This window comes from Myxozyma melibiosi (genome assembly GCF_037950935.1).
Source record: "Myxozyma melibiosi strain Phaff 52-87 chromosome Unknown BZA70scaffold_14, whole genome shotgun sequence".
Lineage (NCBI taxonomy): Eukaryota > Fungi > Ascomycota > Lipomycetes > Lipomycetales > Lipomycetaceae > Myxozyma > Myxozyma melibiosi.
The window spans coordinates 148,690-165,035 of NW_027042928.1; the positions used below are offsets into that span (position 1 = coordinate 148,690).

General features: G+C 50.8%; 6 protein-coding genes across 6 annotated transcripts; 4 read left to right on the forward strand and 2 right to left on the reverse strand.

Annotated features, from left to right (window-relative positions):
• Window positions 1-134: 134 nt before the first annotated feature.
• Window positions 135-2,443, forward strand: BZA70DRAFT_284349 (Aldedh-domain-containing protein). The gene is made up of 3 exons (XM_064913592.1): window positions 135-925; window positions 983-1,150; window positions 1,204-2,443. The coding sequence occupies exons 1-3, from the start codon at window positions 353-355 to the stop codon at window positions 2,380-2,382; spliced, it is 1,920 nt and encodes a 639-aa protein (XP_064765968.1). The 5' UTR covers window positions 135-352; the 3' UTR covers window positions 2,383-2,443.
• On the reverse strand, window positions 2,444-2,844 carry BZA70DRAFT_284351 (uncharacterized protein). Its single transcript, XM_064913593.1, has 2 exons — window positions 2,736-2,844; window positions 2,444-2,671 (listed from the first exon to the last, which is right to left on the reverse strand). Exons 1-2 carry the CDS (start codon window positions 2,829-2,831, stop codon window positions 2,513-2,515), a joined length of 255 nt encoding a protein of 84 aa, XP_064765969.1. The 5' UTR covers window positions 2,832-2,844; the 3' UTR covers window positions 2,444-2,512.
• Window positions 2,845-2,875: 31 nt separating this feature from the next.
• On the forward strand, window positions 2,876-4,030 carry BZA70DRAFT_302581 (H+-ATPase G subunit-domain-containing protein; the record flags this gene model as incomplete). Its single annotated transcript, XM_064914736.1, has 7 exons — window positions 2,876-2,881; window positions 2,953-2,987; window positions 3,099-3,108; window positions 3,178-3,216; window positions 3,333-3,375; window positions 3,454-3,554; window positions 3,637-4,030. The coding sequence occupies 7 exons, from the start codon at window positions 2,876-2,878 to the stop codon at window positions 3,799-3,801; spliced, it is 399 nt and encodes a 132-aa protein (XP_064765970.1). The 3' UTR covers window positions 3,802-4,030.
• A 2,670-nt stretch (window positions 4,031-6,700) lies between these two features.
• Window positions 6,701-8,368, forward strand: BZA70DRAFT_241898 (major facilitator superfamily domain-containing protein; the record flags this gene model as incomplete). Its single annotated transcript, XM_064910550.1, has 2 exons — window positions 6,701-6,937; window positions 6,989-8,368. The coding sequence occupies 2 exons, from the start codon at window positions 6,701-6,703 to the stop codon at window positions 8,366-8,368; spliced, it is 1,617 nt and encodes a 538-aa protein (XP_064765971.1).
• An 80-nt stretch (window positions 8,369-8,448) lies between these two features.
• Window positions 8,449-11,060, reverse strand: BZA70DRAFT_297467 (uncharacterized protein). The gene is made up of 2 exons (XM_064914565.1): window positions 10,630-11,060; window positions 8,449-10,571 (listed from the first exon to the last, which is right to left on the reverse strand). Exons 1-2 carry the CDS (start codon window positions 10,661-10,663, stop codon window positions 8,527-8,529), a joined length of 2,079 nt encoding a protein of 692 aa, XP_064765972.1. The 5' UTR covers window positions 10,664-11,060; the 3' UTR covers window positions 8,449-8,526.
• A 2,798-nt stretch (window positions 11,061-13,858) lies between these two features.
• BZA70DRAFT_228980 (uncharacterized protein) lies at window positions 13,859-15,761 on the forward strand (the record flags this gene model as incomplete). The annotated part of the gene is made up of 4 exons (XM_064910233.1): window positions 13,859-14,004; window positions 14,083-14,228; window positions 14,289-14,408; window positions 14,464-15,761. Coding segments are annotated over 4 exons (1,710 nt in total), but the record flags the coding sequence as incomplete, so codon positions are not given.
• Window positions 15,762-16,346: the final 585 nt, after the last annotated feature.

The following is a 16,346-nucleotide window of genomic DNA, read 5'->3' on the forward strand; positions in this document are numbered from 1 at the left end:
CAATGGGAACGGACCAGGGGAGGATAAGGCGATGCGGTGAACTTTAAGGTTGCGCCGCTCGAACTCCGAACGCGGACATGCTGCGTTTTCTGCTTCCAGATGTCTTTAACAGAAGTGACTAGATATATGATTGCTTTCGAGATAATGATTACTTTTATTGTTTTTCAAATTACCTCTCTACATAACTCTCGTGTCTGTTCAGAAGGCCTCGAGACGGAAAGGGAATAATTAAGGGAACCAAGGTTTGTAGGATTGTAAGCACCGAGGGATTCGTTCTTTAGTACTCTGACTCCGTCCAGAGTGGGAAACAGTAAATACTGCAACTGCACGTCTCCGAGAACAGAGTACACGGATGTCGGCCGAACTGCTCACCTCTGCCGTGTCCTGGTACATGGACGCTGTTCCCGACATCTCAATTGAGCTGATTGACCGCCGTCTATCCGTCCAAGTCGGCTGGAACGACGATTCCTGGCGATGGCTGGCCGTCACTGTCGTCGCGGTCGTGCTTCCGCTTCTTCTCAAAAAACTCAAGCGGTCGTCGGGCACGCAGCTGTTTTCGTACACGTTTGGGTATAAGTTTCCAGCCGAGTCTTTGCCGGATTGGAAGCCCCCGACGAGCGTGCCGATCGGTGTTTCTCCGATCCCGCTGCTCCGCACAAAGAACGAGCCCGAGATGATTCAATGCTATTGCCCTGCCACGGGCGCGTATCTCGGGCGCATCCGCGCGGCGACAAAGGCCGATATCGATTCGGCGGTGAGTAAATGCAAGACTGTGCAGGAGGCAAAGTGGAAGAATACGACGTTTGAGGAGCGGAAACATGTTTTGAGAACTCTGCTTGGGTTTTTGAAGAAGAATCAGGAAAAGATGGCTAGAGTTGCGTGCAGGGATAGTGGGAAGACGATGGTTGACGCGGCTCTTGGTGAGGTAAGTACCTCTTTTCTATACTGATATGCCTAACAATCGCCTAACTCGTGCATGCAGATCCTAGTCACTCTTGAGAAGCTATCATGGACAATCAAGTACGGCGAAGACGCGTTAAAACCTTCGAAGCGAGTTGGTCCTGCGAATCTTCTGATCCGATATAAGGATGCGGAAGTTATATACGAACCGTTAGGAGTAGTCTTGGCGCTTGTATCGTGGAATTATCCGGTACGTATCGCTGCAGTATATTTCTGGAACGAGACAGGTCTGACAGTTCACAGCTCCACAATCTTCTAAATCCTATAATATCGGCGCTTTTCAGCGGTAACGGCATCGTTGTAAAGTGCTCAGAACAAGTTGTCTGGTCATCCACGCATTTCATCGCAATCGTGCGTAGCTGCCTGGTCGCCTGCGGCCATTCACCTGATATCGTCCAGCTAGTCTGTCCCTGGCCGGAGGACACAGACTATCTGACTGCGCACCCGTCGATCTCGCAAGTGACGTTTATCGGCTCGAAGCCTGTCGCGCATAAAGTTCTCAACGCGGCGGCGAAGTCGCTGACTCCGGTCACGGTCGAGTTGGGAGGCAAGGACGCGGCGATCGTGCTGGACGAGTATCAAAAGTCGTGGAAGAGCTGCGATGCTTTGGCGTCGGTGCTGATGCGCGGGTCGTTCCAGTCCGCGGGGCAGAATTGCATTGGCATCGAGAGGATCGTGGCCGAGCCGAAGGCGTACGAGGCACTTGTGTCGACGTTCAAGAAGAGGGTTCCGATCTTACGGATCGGGTCGGTGCTTGATGAGAAACAGCCAGTCGACATGGGCGCGATGATTAGCGACGCGAGGTTTTCAACCCTCAAGTTTCTGATCGACGACGCGGTGCATCATGGAGCGAAACTGTTGTGTGGAGGACAGCGGTACAAGCATCTACAGTACAAATACGGATCATATTTCGAGCCGACGCTGCTCATAGATGTGACGCCGGAGATGCTGATTGCTCGGACAGAGCTGTTTGCACCAATTATGGTCATGATGAAAGCCACCTCTGTCGACGACGCGATCCGGATAGCGAATGCCCCGGATTTCGGGCTCGGCGGATCAGTATTCGGCAAGCGCGGAAGCAAAGCGACCGAGCGCGTCGTGCGCGAGATGAAGACGGGCAACGTGGCCGTCAACGACTTTGCGACGTTCTACGTCTGCCAGCTGCCGTTCGGAGGAGTCAAGGGCTCCGGCTACGGCAAATTCGGGGGAGAAGAAGGGCTGCGCGCGCTTTGTCTGGCAAAGAGCGTGTGCAGAGACAAGTACCCGTTAATCAGCACGAGCATTCCTGGGATTGTGGATTATCCGCTTATGCAGATGGACAGTGCGTGGGCGTTCGTGCGGGCTATGAATGTAGCTTCGTATGCGAGCGGGGTGTGGGAGTTTGTGTGGAATTTGATTCTGCTGGTGTGGAATCTGAAGTGATAGAGTGAAGTTGTTGGTTTTCCCAAAACAATGCAAATATGTACAAACTATATACAATAGACCTTTAATCCTAACCATAAACAAAAAGAAATGTACTCCTGAGCAATGAAATAATTCTGCACCGACGAAATCAATTTCTCTTCTCTTCAGAAGATGGCTTCGGGGTACGATCAACCGGTTGAACGGCCTCATACTCCTTCTGCAAAGCCTGCTGCATTTTCAATTCCGCCATACGCTCTTCTTTGATGCGTCGGCGCTCTTGATCGTAAACCACACCTTGGTACATAGTCTTTTTGAACTGTTAGCTCTGATGGTCTGATCGGAGACGAGTAGCGATGGGAGGTTTGACATACGTATTCTTCTGCCTTCTGAATGTAGTGCACGCCGTAGATGATGCCGGCGGTCAGTACAGACACAGTTCCGAGTGTGATTTTCGAAGCGGTGGACATCTTGTCTTTGTTGTGTGGATTAAAGCAATACCAGATTGCCTCCAATGACTGTAAAGTAGTCGAGAAGAGTGAACTCACAAACTCACAATCTGACTCACAATGTGACTCAAACTTCCTAAAGTGGACGTTATCGGTCGTCGAGGCGCGCACCAAAGCGTATCTCGAAATTCAGCCTTTTCTGCGCTTCTCTTCCTCTCTTCCCTTCCTGTATCCCATCTCATTCTGCCGCCTTCGTTTTTCTCGCATTTATATATAACTCTACACTAGTTTAGAAATGGTGAGATTGCTGAAATTGTTAGAAGTTTCTGCGATTGGATTTGCTAACGGTTTGTTTTCGTGCTGGTAGTCTGCTCAGAGCTCCACCGGAATTCAGACCCTTCTCGAGGTAGGTTAATCTAGTTCATCGTCGTCACGAGCATCCTCAATCGGATAAGTTCGACGAGTGATTGCTTTCTCTTCTTATCTACCGACAACTGACTCTATCTTTTCAATTGATCAAAGGCCGAGAAGGAGGCTCAGGCTATTGTCGCCAAGGCCCGTGCTTGTACGTTCTCCCTCTTTCTTATATCTCGTGGATGTCGATTGCGTATGGATTGAATGCTAACTTGCGATATGTTTATAGACCGTACCCAGAAGCTGAAGGATGCCCGTACCGAGGCTACCAAGGAGATTGAGGCCTACAAGGCGTCCAAGGAGGCCGAGTTCAAGGCCTTCGAGGCTGAGGTATGTCTCCCCATTTGCAGACTATCAATGCAGACAATCAATCGTTGCTCCCGCAGGTTTACTGACGTATGACTATGAATAGCACTCGAGCTCGAACACCAAGGCCGAGGAGGAGGCCAACGCCGGCGTCCAGCAGGAGCTTATCGACATCAAGGAGTTGGCCGCGAAGACCAAGGACAAGGTCATTGCCGACTTGATCGACGCTGTCACCAAGCCTAGCCCGTCGCTCCACATCAACGCTCAGTAAATAGTCTTGTGGTTTTGTTGTGTTGGTTCATTGTATTTAATTAATCTATTTTCTTTAACTTGTTTTGTGCTCTGCTTCCTTGCCCTGCTGTTGCAGTATCTTAAGGAGGTTGGACTGCTTCAGGTTGACAGTGTGTATGGTCTTGACTGTAAAACTTGCGTCTGACAGTTCAATGTTTTGCACAAACTTGTCAAAGCTGGACCATGACATAAAGTAGTAAGGGATAGACAGTAAAGGGATATAAGATATTCCTTCACAATCTTAGCCAGCCCTCCCCAACCATCAGCTCACACCAGAACATACCACAAAACACAAACCGCCCAAATACAGCCTACTCCACACCTTCTTTTAATCGAAATCGAGTCAGGAGCTATATTCTACCGATTGCTTCCAACCTCCTATCGTCGAACCCGTAGCGATTACCAACTCCGGCCAATTGACGCGGCTGACTAAACATCCCGCTGACGAGGACTATGGTGTTTGTACTTATTTCTCATAGGCAGCTGAGATGATGGTTGGAGATTGTGTTTGGATGGGTCGAGTTGGCGGACTGGATGAGAAGACGGTGGATATTGTGTTTGATGGCAAGTGAGATGCTGTGAGAAGATGTGTTGAAATAGTTCCAACACGGACAGATGCGTTAGTCCTCTCCTCTGATCTGTCAGTCATTTTTTCAGCAGCAGATGATTCGTACCTAAACCGAGAACTATGGGTTTTTGTGCTACCAGCCAGAGTTGTTTCGAGTATGTTTGACAGTGCAGGATGTAGAGTCGATACTGTTACAGGAGCTTTGAAGATGGAAGTTACGTGATGAATTGTGGGCTCTACGCAACAGTAGTAGACAGGTCTTTTGAGAGAAGGCAGGTTAGCTTTGGTATACCTGTTCTGTTTTAGTTTCTTTGCCTTGTCTGTCCGAGCCTTTCTTTATACTCACAAAGGCAGGTATGACTCGAGGTAGAGCTTTGCTGACAAATTCTCTGAAATCCTCTGCTGCACAGAATTGTTGGCAGTCTCGAGAGTCAACGTTGCTTAGGTCGGCATTGAAGGTCCAGTGTACCGCTCTGGGGTTGCTTTTCTCTTTGATACTCAGGCTATCTACGAGTTGAGAAGAAGGAGATCTTGCTGTACGCTGTAGGATCAGTCCAACAATCCACGCTGCCAACAATGCCGGGCCAGCGCGTACTCGTGTGGGGCGAAAGCCATCTGCGGGTGGGCGGACTACTGTTTATTTTTCTGAGTAACATGAATGGCTTCGAGCTAAGCAGAAACTCTGTTTTGTAAAGCTAGTAGTCGACAAAAGATATGTGATGGGGGTATTAATAGAACTTCACCAGAATGAGAGCCGGTCTGAGTCAGGGTAGATAGTTAGCTGGACTAAAAGATGCAGTCAGCAAGAAAAAGAAAGGATCAAAGAAAGGGTTTAGCAGCAAAACACGAAAGATACGAACGATATAGTTACGGGAAGGGAGTCGACAGGTAGACAGAATGAGGCGGCATGTCGAGCTGCTAGACCGGGTTTGCGGGCCTTATCAGTGGGTGAGGAAGAGATGCGATAAGGAACTGCATCCTCGACCCTTTACTTTTCGATTTCCAACTATCTGCTTGCTTGTTCATATCGATATACTAATTCTTAATAACAAGAACAAATATGAATTCAACTGATTCATTAATAGTCAGATATGATGGCAACAGAAGAGAGCCAAGTGCGCTTGGCAATGCTTAACCGTTTTTAGCTCTAAACCCATTCTGTCAACCCACCCCGGTTGACGCTGATCACCTCCTGATAAGAGATATGACTACCCGAACATCCCGCTGCAGGATCATATTATTTTTGTAGTAAACTGCTTCTTTGCAGTGCGCTGCTGAACAACAATAAAGCGCAAATATGAACAACGAGAACAGCAGCGTCTGAGCACAAGTCAGACAATGCAGCCCTGGTCCGAGTTGTTGTCCGTGCTGCTGCTTATTATCTGCCCACATTTTTCTCTATGATCAACAACGCTCAGACTGGCGCTCAGACTTGGCTTTCCCACATATCCGCGCTACGGTGCGGGTGACTAAAGCAAATCCTGGTCCGATTTGAATTAGCCGATAGCTCGGGTCCTGCTGCCCGAATGTTCGTAGGGTTTTTGCTCGCGTTTATCTCTTATCTCCAAGACATCTGTTCGGGGCACGTTTGCTTCTGCTGTGCTGCCCACTAAGCAATCTGTCTGTTTGCTGACATTGTACTGATCTCATGTGTAAAAAGCATGAGAATAAATGCAGAAAGGGTGACTATCGGACAACAGCAGCAGCAGCAGCAGCAGTAGTCACGCTGCACATACTACGGCCTGTCACCCCGTTTGACAGATCCGCATCGCGCGTTTACAGTTCACTCTTACCTTATCCTCCTCTTCCTATCTGCGACACACCCGCTCTCGCCCCGCGGCCTGCCTTATCCTGTGTCGCTCCGTACCGCGCTATCCTCTCTCTGCACTCTTGCTATCATCCCACCTCACCTCTTTCTGCCTGTTTTCTGTAGCTGCTCGTCGTTTCTATCGTTATCTTTGATACTATTCTGTGGGCTATGGGATACTTAGTTTATCCTGATAATCATCTGCAGGGATGAACACAGCGACGCACGGTACCTCCCCATTAGAGGTGGGTCCGTCCGTCTCCAGCCTGCCGGTCCATCAGACTGAAAGCTTGATAAGAGCATTGACTGCGGATACAACCCTCGTCCTCCTGATGTCCTCCTGATACCATGCACTACTGACTCTCGACTGACAGCTGCCTTTCATATAAAGCTCCTGTCTCTCCCTCCTCCACAAGTCACCACCACCCGCCTCCACTTTCTCCATAGATACCAAAAATGGCAAACACAAAGTGGCCTTTCAACCGCAATGAGGTGACCATGGAGATGATCAAGGAGGATCCCACCTGCGATCCTTACTACGATCCTCCTGACTGGGTCTGCCCGAAATGGCGATTGGTGCTCTCCTTCTTCTGGGAAGTCATCCGGAAGCCGCCTGGTGAGCGGAAATACGTCAACAAGCTAGATCGTGGTATCTTGTTCTACTTGATGTTGTCGTACATGACCAAGAGCTTGGACCAGAAGAACATCTCCAACGCTTATGTCTCTGGAATGAAGGAAGATGTAAGTGTCCACGCTCCTTTATCGAAATAATCTCCCTCTAACACCTCGCAGCTCAACCTCAACGGTGACCAATACAATCTGTTCACCACCATCTTCAACATCGGTTACCTCTGCGGCTCTATCCCGTCTCAGATCGTTTTGACCTGGCTGCGTCCGTCGTACTCGATGCCCATTTGCGAGTGCTTTTGGACCGTCTGCGTCATGTGCATGTCGCGCGCCACCAGTGCCCGGTATATCTACGGCTTCCGCTTCCTCCAGGGCTGGGCCGAGAGTATCTGCTACCCTACCATGATGATGATCCTCGGCTCGTGGTACAGACCCGATGAAATCGCCAAGCGCGTCGTCATCTGGGATATGACCTGGTCCATGGCTGCTATGTTCTCCGGATACCTGCAGGCTGCGGTGTACACGAACTTGAACGGCGTCGGTGGATATGCTGGTTGGCAGTGGCTTTTCATCGTCGACGGATGCATCTCGCTCCCCATCGGTCTCATTGGCTTCCTTTGCATCCCTGATTTCCCAGACAACACGCGTGCAATCTACTTCACCGAGCGCGATATCCAGTACAGTTTGCGGCGAATGGCAGAAGTGGGTAAAAAGGGCTCGAAGAAGATGACCATCAAGCGATTCATTGGCTTCTTCACCACCTGGCGCTTCTGGGCGTTCATCACGCCGTACTCGGTCTACATCGTCGGTGCTGGTGATTACTTCAATCTGTGGCTCAAGGGTATGGACTACAGTGTCAAGATGATCAACTACCTGCCCACAATCGGAAACGCCGTCGCGCTCGTCTCGGGTTATTTGTTTGCTATCTTTTCCGATCTTACCCGCTGGAGATGGCAGCTTGCTATGGTCGCTCTGGTTCCGTACCTTTTTGGCAACCTCGTTCTCGGAATCTGGGATGGCGTGCCGTTCGGTCTCAAGTTTGCGGCAAACATTGTGCCCAACGTCGGCGCCTCCTTCTTCTCCATCTTCATGGCTTACATCTCCGAAGTCTTCCAGGACGACACCGAAATGCGTGGTTACCTGCCCGCCATCGGTAACGTCATCTGGTACGCCATGTACGCCTGGTTCCCGATCGTCTTCTTCGACGCCGCAGACTCGCCCAAGTTCAAGAAGCGCCAGGGATACCTCGTCGCGTTCGCGCTCGCCGTCGTCAACTTCGTCTCCATCTACATCTGCCACTGGGCGCATATGCGGGAAGTCAAGCTCAAGGGCCTGGTCAAGAACAAGTACGGTCTTTGGGTCGCGCGCGAGATGTTGATCGACTACGACGGTGCGTCGCAGACCGGTTCGGATGCCGCCTATGAAGAGGCTACGTATGAGATCGGCGAGAAGATGAAGGCCGATCCGGCTATTTATGAGATTGATCCCAACCAGGACATCGAGCGGGACTCGGATCTGATCCGTGTCAAGTCGAACAAGATCTGATCGCCTTCTTTTTCATTTCCTTGTGCGTTGTTAGTTGTGTTTTAGGACTTTTTCTTGTGGCTGATGAATTGAAAGTATATGTTTGATTATGTTCTTTATTAAACGTTTTCCCAAAAAAGCAATCTCTATTTTTCTTTTCCTTACACCGTATAGCGCTTTTAATCCTCAGGGTCCTGCGGGTTTCCCTGCTTATTCTGCTTCCGCTGCCGATACTCATCGCCCGGCAACGGCCTCAGCAATCTTTCCCCCAGATCCCGTTCCATAGCACAATGATCCAGCATGATATCGCTGATCGAATCCGGATTAAACTTATCCAGCCCCGTCGCAAACTGCATCAACATCCCCGCCGCCAAATGCCACGCAATATGGCAGTGGAAAGCCCATATTCCCGGGTTATCCGCCACGAAGCGAATGACTACATGGCCGCGGCGCGGAATCGTGACAGTGTCGCGCAGGATCGGGTTCTCGGTATTGTATTTCTCAGCATACTCCTCGCGCCACCGTCCTTCGCCTGCCACGCGTTCGCCGTACGATCTCAAGACCCAGAAGTCATGCCCGTGAAGATGGAACGGGTGCGCGTTGTCGTCGCTGTTGTTGATCACCATCTCGACCACCGCGCCGTGCGGAATCTGCGTAACGAGCTGCGCACCGCCCCATACGGGGTCGTTATCTCGGCCGGTCACAGTCGGGACCGTGACGGTGTCTAGGATGTTGGCTTTTCCAAACGCAACCTGGATATTAGGCGCGCCGATCGCGGGCTGGAACGTAGTGCGGTTGATGAACCCGAACGGAGCCTGCTGCACGCGCTCGAGATTCAGAGTCTTGGGCGAGATCTTGTAGCGGACGGTAAAGTCCGGCACCGACGCCGACTTGATCGGCACGAGCTTTGTCTCGTCGATATCGATGCATTCAGCTTCCGGAAGCGCGTCCTCCCAGCTGATCGAGTCGACCTCCGCCGGATCGTACGAGTCTCCTTCGATCTCGACATCCGCCTGGTCTCGCTTCAGCAGCTTCTTAACAAACCGCGAGACGGACGACGTCTCCGGCGTCACGTATTTGATCACGGTATCGAAATCCTTGTCGAGCGCAGGCGGACGGTACTGGAAGCAACTAGTCTGGATCTGCAACCGCATCATCACCGCCTCCAGCACCGAGTCCGCGAGGACGATGGTCGAGTATCGCTGGCCGGGCGCGATCGTGAGCATGTGAACGGAGTAGCGTTCGACCTCGGTCGAGTCCACTTCGATGATATCCATCTCGTGGTCGTCGATCGACATTGTGATTTCAGCAAACGCAGAGGCGTTGAGGATCCGTAGACGGTAGCGTTTGCCGCGCTCGAATTGGAACATCGGGCGTTTTCGAGGAGGAGAGTCGCATGAGTGCTTCCTGCGGACGCGGTCGCAGTCGACGTGTCCGGCACCGTTCACAAGGCCGCTGTCAGGGACAGGTTCGAAGCCGCTGCTCTGCTCGCCGAGATACCAATCAAACAACTCTTTTCCTTCCGCATGGTAGTGATCGTGCAAGACAATGTAAATCTCCTCGTCGTAGTCGCGCTCGATCTGGTACGACTCGTCATTATCATAGACCACCAACCCACCAAACGCGCCATCGACGCGCTGCAGGCGCGAATGCGAATGATACCAGAACGAGCCGGACTGCGCGAGATCAAACTCATACACAAACTCGCTTGACTCGGGCGGAATACCGCACTGCGTCACGCCGGGGACGCCGTCCATCACGTTCGTGCCGCGCTGGTGCAGGCCGTGGAAATGCAGACTTGTGCTCTCGTCGAAGTTGTCGAGGTCGTTCGTCACGCGGATGCGGAGACGGTCGCCCTTCCGCGCGCGGATGATGGGGCCGGGGAAGAGGCCGTTGATGAGGGTCATTTTCTTAATGACTCCGTCAGGGGCCATTTCGTGGTGCGAGATGGTCAGTTCGAGGTTGTGTGTTACCGGTGCGGGAGCCGCGAGGATCGACTTGATTGTGCTGGAAGATACCTGTAGGTTTTGCAGGTTGTTGTTGACGACAGGTTTGTTTGACGCTGCATCTGGAAGTGAAGCAGAAGCTACTTCACCGGAGCTTGAGACTGGAGCTTGAGAGGTCTCTGTGATGCTCGTTATAGCGGAGGTCTTGACGGTGCGGACTACATCTTGGTTCCATATCAGGAAGATGGCTATCCAAATGAAGCCCACCAGGACGAACACTATACGCGCAAAACAGTCAGCTCGGTCAAAAGACTCATACAACGCAAGAACACTAACCATTCCGAATGCGAAAGGGATTTCGGGCGGCCATGGTCTCTCTCTAGGATAGAGAAGCAGAACTGTCGAAGGAAAACCAACGGATAGTGACCGTCGGAGCGATTGAGTGCATTATACCTCACGTAGGCTGCTCACAGCATACTTTGGCGCGTCAGCCAGTAGCAACTAAAGACATGAGCAGACGACCCTCACATCGAAGAACGAGGGTTCATCGTAGGTAGCGAGCACAGCTGAACCTGTTGTGAACTGCATCTAGCTGGGTACGTGAACTGAGCGCGGAGCGCGGAGATGGCTGGGTTTAGGATTCCCAGACAATCTCGCCGGTACCTGGCGGAAATCCGCAGGTCAATGCATTTTTCAGAAATATGACGTAGGAAAGCGAAGCGGCATGGGCACAAGCACCGGCTGTTATTGGTGCACGCAGATCTGGCGCAGGCGCGAGGACAATCCACGGGACTGGCGAAGCCAGATTGATTGGCCTTCGCGGGATAACTCTATTTCATATTAGCTCAGCGCTATCATCAAACTCTAAGCTAAAGCCGCACGGCTCAGGGGCTCCCCTGGCCTTTTTTGCCCTTTGCAAATCGCATAACCTGCTCGGCGTCGGTTAAGCCTTTCCTGGTCTGCAGGGGCGGAGGCGAACCCTGGGAAGCTTGTTTTTGATCCAGTCCTGCGTCTTCAGTTCTTTTACTGATCAAAGTATGTGCAACGCGAATTTTATGGGGGCATAAGGGGCTTAGGGAGCTTTGTAGAGGTGATGAAAGTATGAAAGTAGTCGAGAGACCGACGTTTGCAGAAAGTAGTAATTCGGTTTCTCTGCGATGGCGGGTGCCGTTGGGAATGGATAGCCGATTATGAATTACCAAGACAAATCGCGTACCTATTGATTGGCCGCAAAAGTTCACCGGAAATGATTTTATTTAGGAACTCCCGACTCGGAATCTCTACCCAATAACTGTAATTCTGCAAAACCAAGAAACGGCAAGATTCTGGGGGAGGGGGTTCATCAAGCAGTAGCGGGAGGCTCAAGGCAATTTTTTTCATCAAAAAAGCAAAGGTAAGGATCCACGGGACTACTGGCTGTGGCACTCATTGGTCTCGTTTAACTGTGTAGAGAGCAGTCGGTCGATGTTGAAGAATTTCTCAATGGTCCCAGCTTTGAAGAGAAAAGAAGCTGAACAAGAGCTGTATGAGATAGCTCTTCTCGTTAGTGTCCGTCGTCGATACCTTTGAGCCCCAAAAATGAAACTGCCGGTAAATCCTCTTTTGACAGCTTTCACATGTTTTCCGTCCTAGCATCTAATTTGCCAGACGACGACAATGGAAATTTAATCGGCATTTATCATGCTCGGGTGACCTCATTCTCTTTCTCTTAAATAGCGCAATATTTGCTTACCGTTCCTGGAGACGCATGCTTCTCTCTGGCGCGCTTAGCAGATTACATCACTGATGAGTGGTAAACGGCCATGCAAGGGCCAGTGGTAGCCGCGCCAGTATATCGCTTGCGCTCATATAATCCATAATATCTCACATATCAACTCTATCAATGATTAACTGCTTTGCATCTCTTGTGGAAGCTTTTGTATGTCTAGACTCTTTGTGCAGGCTTAAGCATAGAGGGACTACATATCACGCCAGAAATGCTCAGTATCGATGCAGCTGTCACGTCAAGAGCTCCCGCTTGCCTGCCTGTCGCGAACAGCGGAAGAGCCTAACGATGAAGCCCTGATAATTAGAGTTGTGATTCCCTCTACTTCCAGTTCTCCCTGTACTCTTTTTTAAATTACAATCTGCTCTGCTCCGACGCGCCAGAACCTCGTCCTGCTGATTCCGGCGACCAGATGTTGGAAAATGCCAATTGCATTCCCGAGAGCCGCGAACTAGCGACGAAAAGAAACTAGTCCGTCTAAGGCTAACTCTTCATTCTGACCACTAAGGGCTCTGTTTAATAGCTTTGTACCACTAAATCCCACAAAATCATGCCCGTGGACTTGAATGATCGCGATGGTCTCTCCGACACCGCTATTTACGATTTCTGCATTGGGATTAGTCCGAACGAGTGGTATTTCTCTTTTCCGTACAGAATAGAGCAGCCGCGCCCCCTAAACCGATGTAAGCAAAATGCTGTGGAAAGAAAGGGTAGGATGGAAAGGGGTTAACCCTCCAAAACTGTAATCCTGCGCGGTCAACACGCCCGCCGGACTTCAACCAAACTCACTCGGAGAAGTTTGCAGGCGGACGAGAATGAACGTCAGTCCACGTGCTGGACATATCTGAGCTGTACAGACTGTATCTATCTGAAACTGAAACCTACTGAAGATTGAACTAAAATCTATCTGATGCCAATCGGCATCTTGCTCTGCTGCCAATCATCTGTCAGTTCCGCGATTGCGCTGTACGCTGCCAGGCCCTCTCCCGGCCCTCTATCCTCTCCGCATATGAATCGTGTTTTATCTGTTCTGTCTACTGCTATTATATTACATGCACATGAGTTATTAGACTGCTTTCATTGAACGAGGGTCCAGCATAGATTACGCCGGTTCCGTACATTGCCTGCTCTCGGATGTCTCTTCGATGTCATCTACGGCATCGCAACAGGTCGTCTGCCAGACAATGACAGGAAAAACGAACGCGATAGACGGAAAGTGGTCTCTGCGTTTTTCATGAACCGGATCACATTTTTCATTTTCACCGGCCGACTTAGCGACCAAGTTTATCTCCGCTGAAATGTAATCCAGAATATGACCTGTCTGATTGAACGCACCCACACACACACCACCACTTCTACCTTCTGTCGGCAAGTCAAAGGACACACGTGCAAGGGTCCTCTATTTCCAAATCGTCCGTATACCTGGCCGAAGCTTTTGAGTACGACGCGGATTCACAGACGAGTGACTTTCCGAGTACAGGAAAATTGACTTGAATATTGCCTCGCAAAAGTTCCGAAACGGGAAGCTGGCATGTCATCCTAAATACGCGGCCTTTTTATTGGCCTTGAGTTTTTCATTCATCTCGAGTACTTAAGAGAGGTTTGACACCCATCAAAAGCTGTTGTTCCTTTCTTCTTTGTCTTCTCCAACCCGCTCTGAAGTTCAATAGGTTGTAAAATCCAAAGGAATTGAGTTCTTCAGTCATGGTGTTTATCAAGCAGTCTCTCGGTGCTGCCGCTGCCGCTGCCGCTGCGTTGGCTATCGCCTCGCTCCCTTCCTCTGTCGTCGCTGACACGACCGGAACTATCGCTGATGTCAAGCACATCGTCATGTTCATGCAGGAGAACCGTGCTTTCGACCATTACTTTGGCTCGATGGCCGGTGTTCGTGGATTCAAGGATCCCAACGTCAAGATCGGAAGCAATGGTCTTCCTATCTGGTACCAGTAAGTGTCAATACAAATCTCCCAATTGAGTATTTCTTGCTACGAATAAGTTTTGTGCTGATAATGTTCTTTGAACAGGCCCACCGATTCGGATGAGGCCGAGTACCTTCTTCCTTACTACCTGGCTGCCAACTCTTCCTACAAGGAGGGTATCCAGTGCACCAACGCCGGTTCCAATGACTGGATTGAAAACCACGGTGCCTGGAACAACGGTGAAATCAATGGTGAGCAAGAGTCGCTGCTTTATTATGGTGTGGTGGAGTACTAAATTGTGGTTTATATAGGCTGGGTTACCAACAACTCCGAGAGAGCCTGGGGTTACTTGCGCCGCGACGATGTCCCGACTCATTTCGAGGTTGCTGAGGCCTGGACTGTCGGTGACATGTACTCTGAGTTCTTGATCGGTAAGATTCTTCATTAGAATGCTTCATATTGTGATTGATATTGACTAGAATAAAGGTCCTACCGGTCCTAACCGTGCGTCCTGGATTTCCGGATCTCTCAACATCGGAGGTACCGTGGGTGACCGTGAGACCGTCGGTGGTCCCTTCATCGAGAACTGGTTCAACGATGAGTGCGAGGAGAACAACGGAGTCTTGTACGACTGCTACCCTCTTGCCTGGGACACTATGCCCGAGCGCCTCGAGGATAACGATATCTCGTGGTTCGTTTACCGTGACGAGGACTCGTCCAACGACGACCCGATGTGGTACTTTGAGAACTTCAAGAACGCCAACTCGACCGATCCGCTTGCCGCCAAGGGTCTTACCTATGCTGGGTTCCCCCTTTTCTTGGAGCAGGCCGCCAACGGAACCCTGCCCGAGGTTTCGTGGATCATTGGCTCGTTCCCTCTTTCTGAGCACACCCCTAACTTGCCCAGATCCGGTGCCTGGATCATTGAGAAGACCATCGAGGCTGTCATGAACGGTCCTCTCTACAACGAGACCGTCATCTTGATCTCCTACGACGAGACTGGTGGATGGGGTGACCACGTTCCTCCCTTCGTTTCTCCCAACGGCACCGCCGGTGAGTGGGATGTCGACTACCGCGACACCACCCAGTACGTTCCCGCCGGCCCCGGTTTCCGTCTTCCCTTCTTTGCCATCTCTCCCTGGTCGCGTGGAGGCCACGTCTTCACCGAGCCCTCGGACCACACCTCGCAGCTCATGTTCATCGAGGCCTGGGCCGCGGCCAACGGCAAGAACGTCACCCTCAGCACCATCAACGGATGGCGTCGCGAGCACATGTCTGATCTTACCGGCATGTTTGACTTTGAGAACCCGAGCTACGATCTCCCCACCCTCACCAACGTCTCGTGGCCCCGTTACTCCGATGGCGCTTACGTCGCTACCGATGACTGCCAGGAGGCTAACGACGGATACACTCAGCCTCCTATCCCCTACGGCGAGCAGAACATCACCGAGTCGCTCTGGACCGAGAGCGGCTACAAGCCTATCCGCGGTGCTCTTACCGAGGGCCGCTACCTCGTCTTTGCCCAGGAGGTCTCGGGCAAGAACATCTCGCTCGTGAGCTTCAAGGGCTCCAAGCACTTGCGCAGCGAGGAGCTTCCTTCCATGGACTCGGAGAAGAACCGCTTCGTTGTCTACCAGCAGGACGACGCGTTCTCGCACGACTTCAAGATCAAGTCCTACGCTCACGACGTTTACCTCAACAAGTACGGCTACTGGGTCGACTCCGAGGACGACGCTGGCATCTACACCATCGACTTTTACCCGTCGGAGGGTTACACCATCAAGGTCAAGGATACCTTCAAGTACTTGGCCAACGACGGTACCAACGCTAGCATCTTCACCAAGACTGCTACCTACTTTACCATTTACTCTGTCACTTATGACAATTAAGCCAAGGTTTGCGTCGGTGTGTGTGTATGCTGTTACTAGCTTGTGTCTAAAAAAGGCGAAGGAGAATCAGAAAATCTAGAAAATTGATATTGCAGATAGAAATTATAAATTGAATGCTTTTTGCCACTAAACAGCTACGTTAATTGCTTCAGCTCCGTCATGGTCGTATACGAAACCCTACAGATATGATCCCTGATTCCTGTAAAATTAGCGCTGCATATTTCGCATTGCTCACTTCTATTCCAGTAGATTCAATTAGACTTTTAGCTGACTAAAAACGCACGAGAGAAATACAACGTCTGGTAAATATTGTCTTCAGATTACTGGTCGTAAATCCTCATGATCGCGGTCAGTACGTATGTACGCAGGCTCTAGAGCGTCGACGATCCAACCGCTAACTACACCCAGCCATCACGACACTACCCTTTCTATAATTTCAAACACAAAAACTTAAAAGTAGCTTTCCAGATCCCTCAGCAC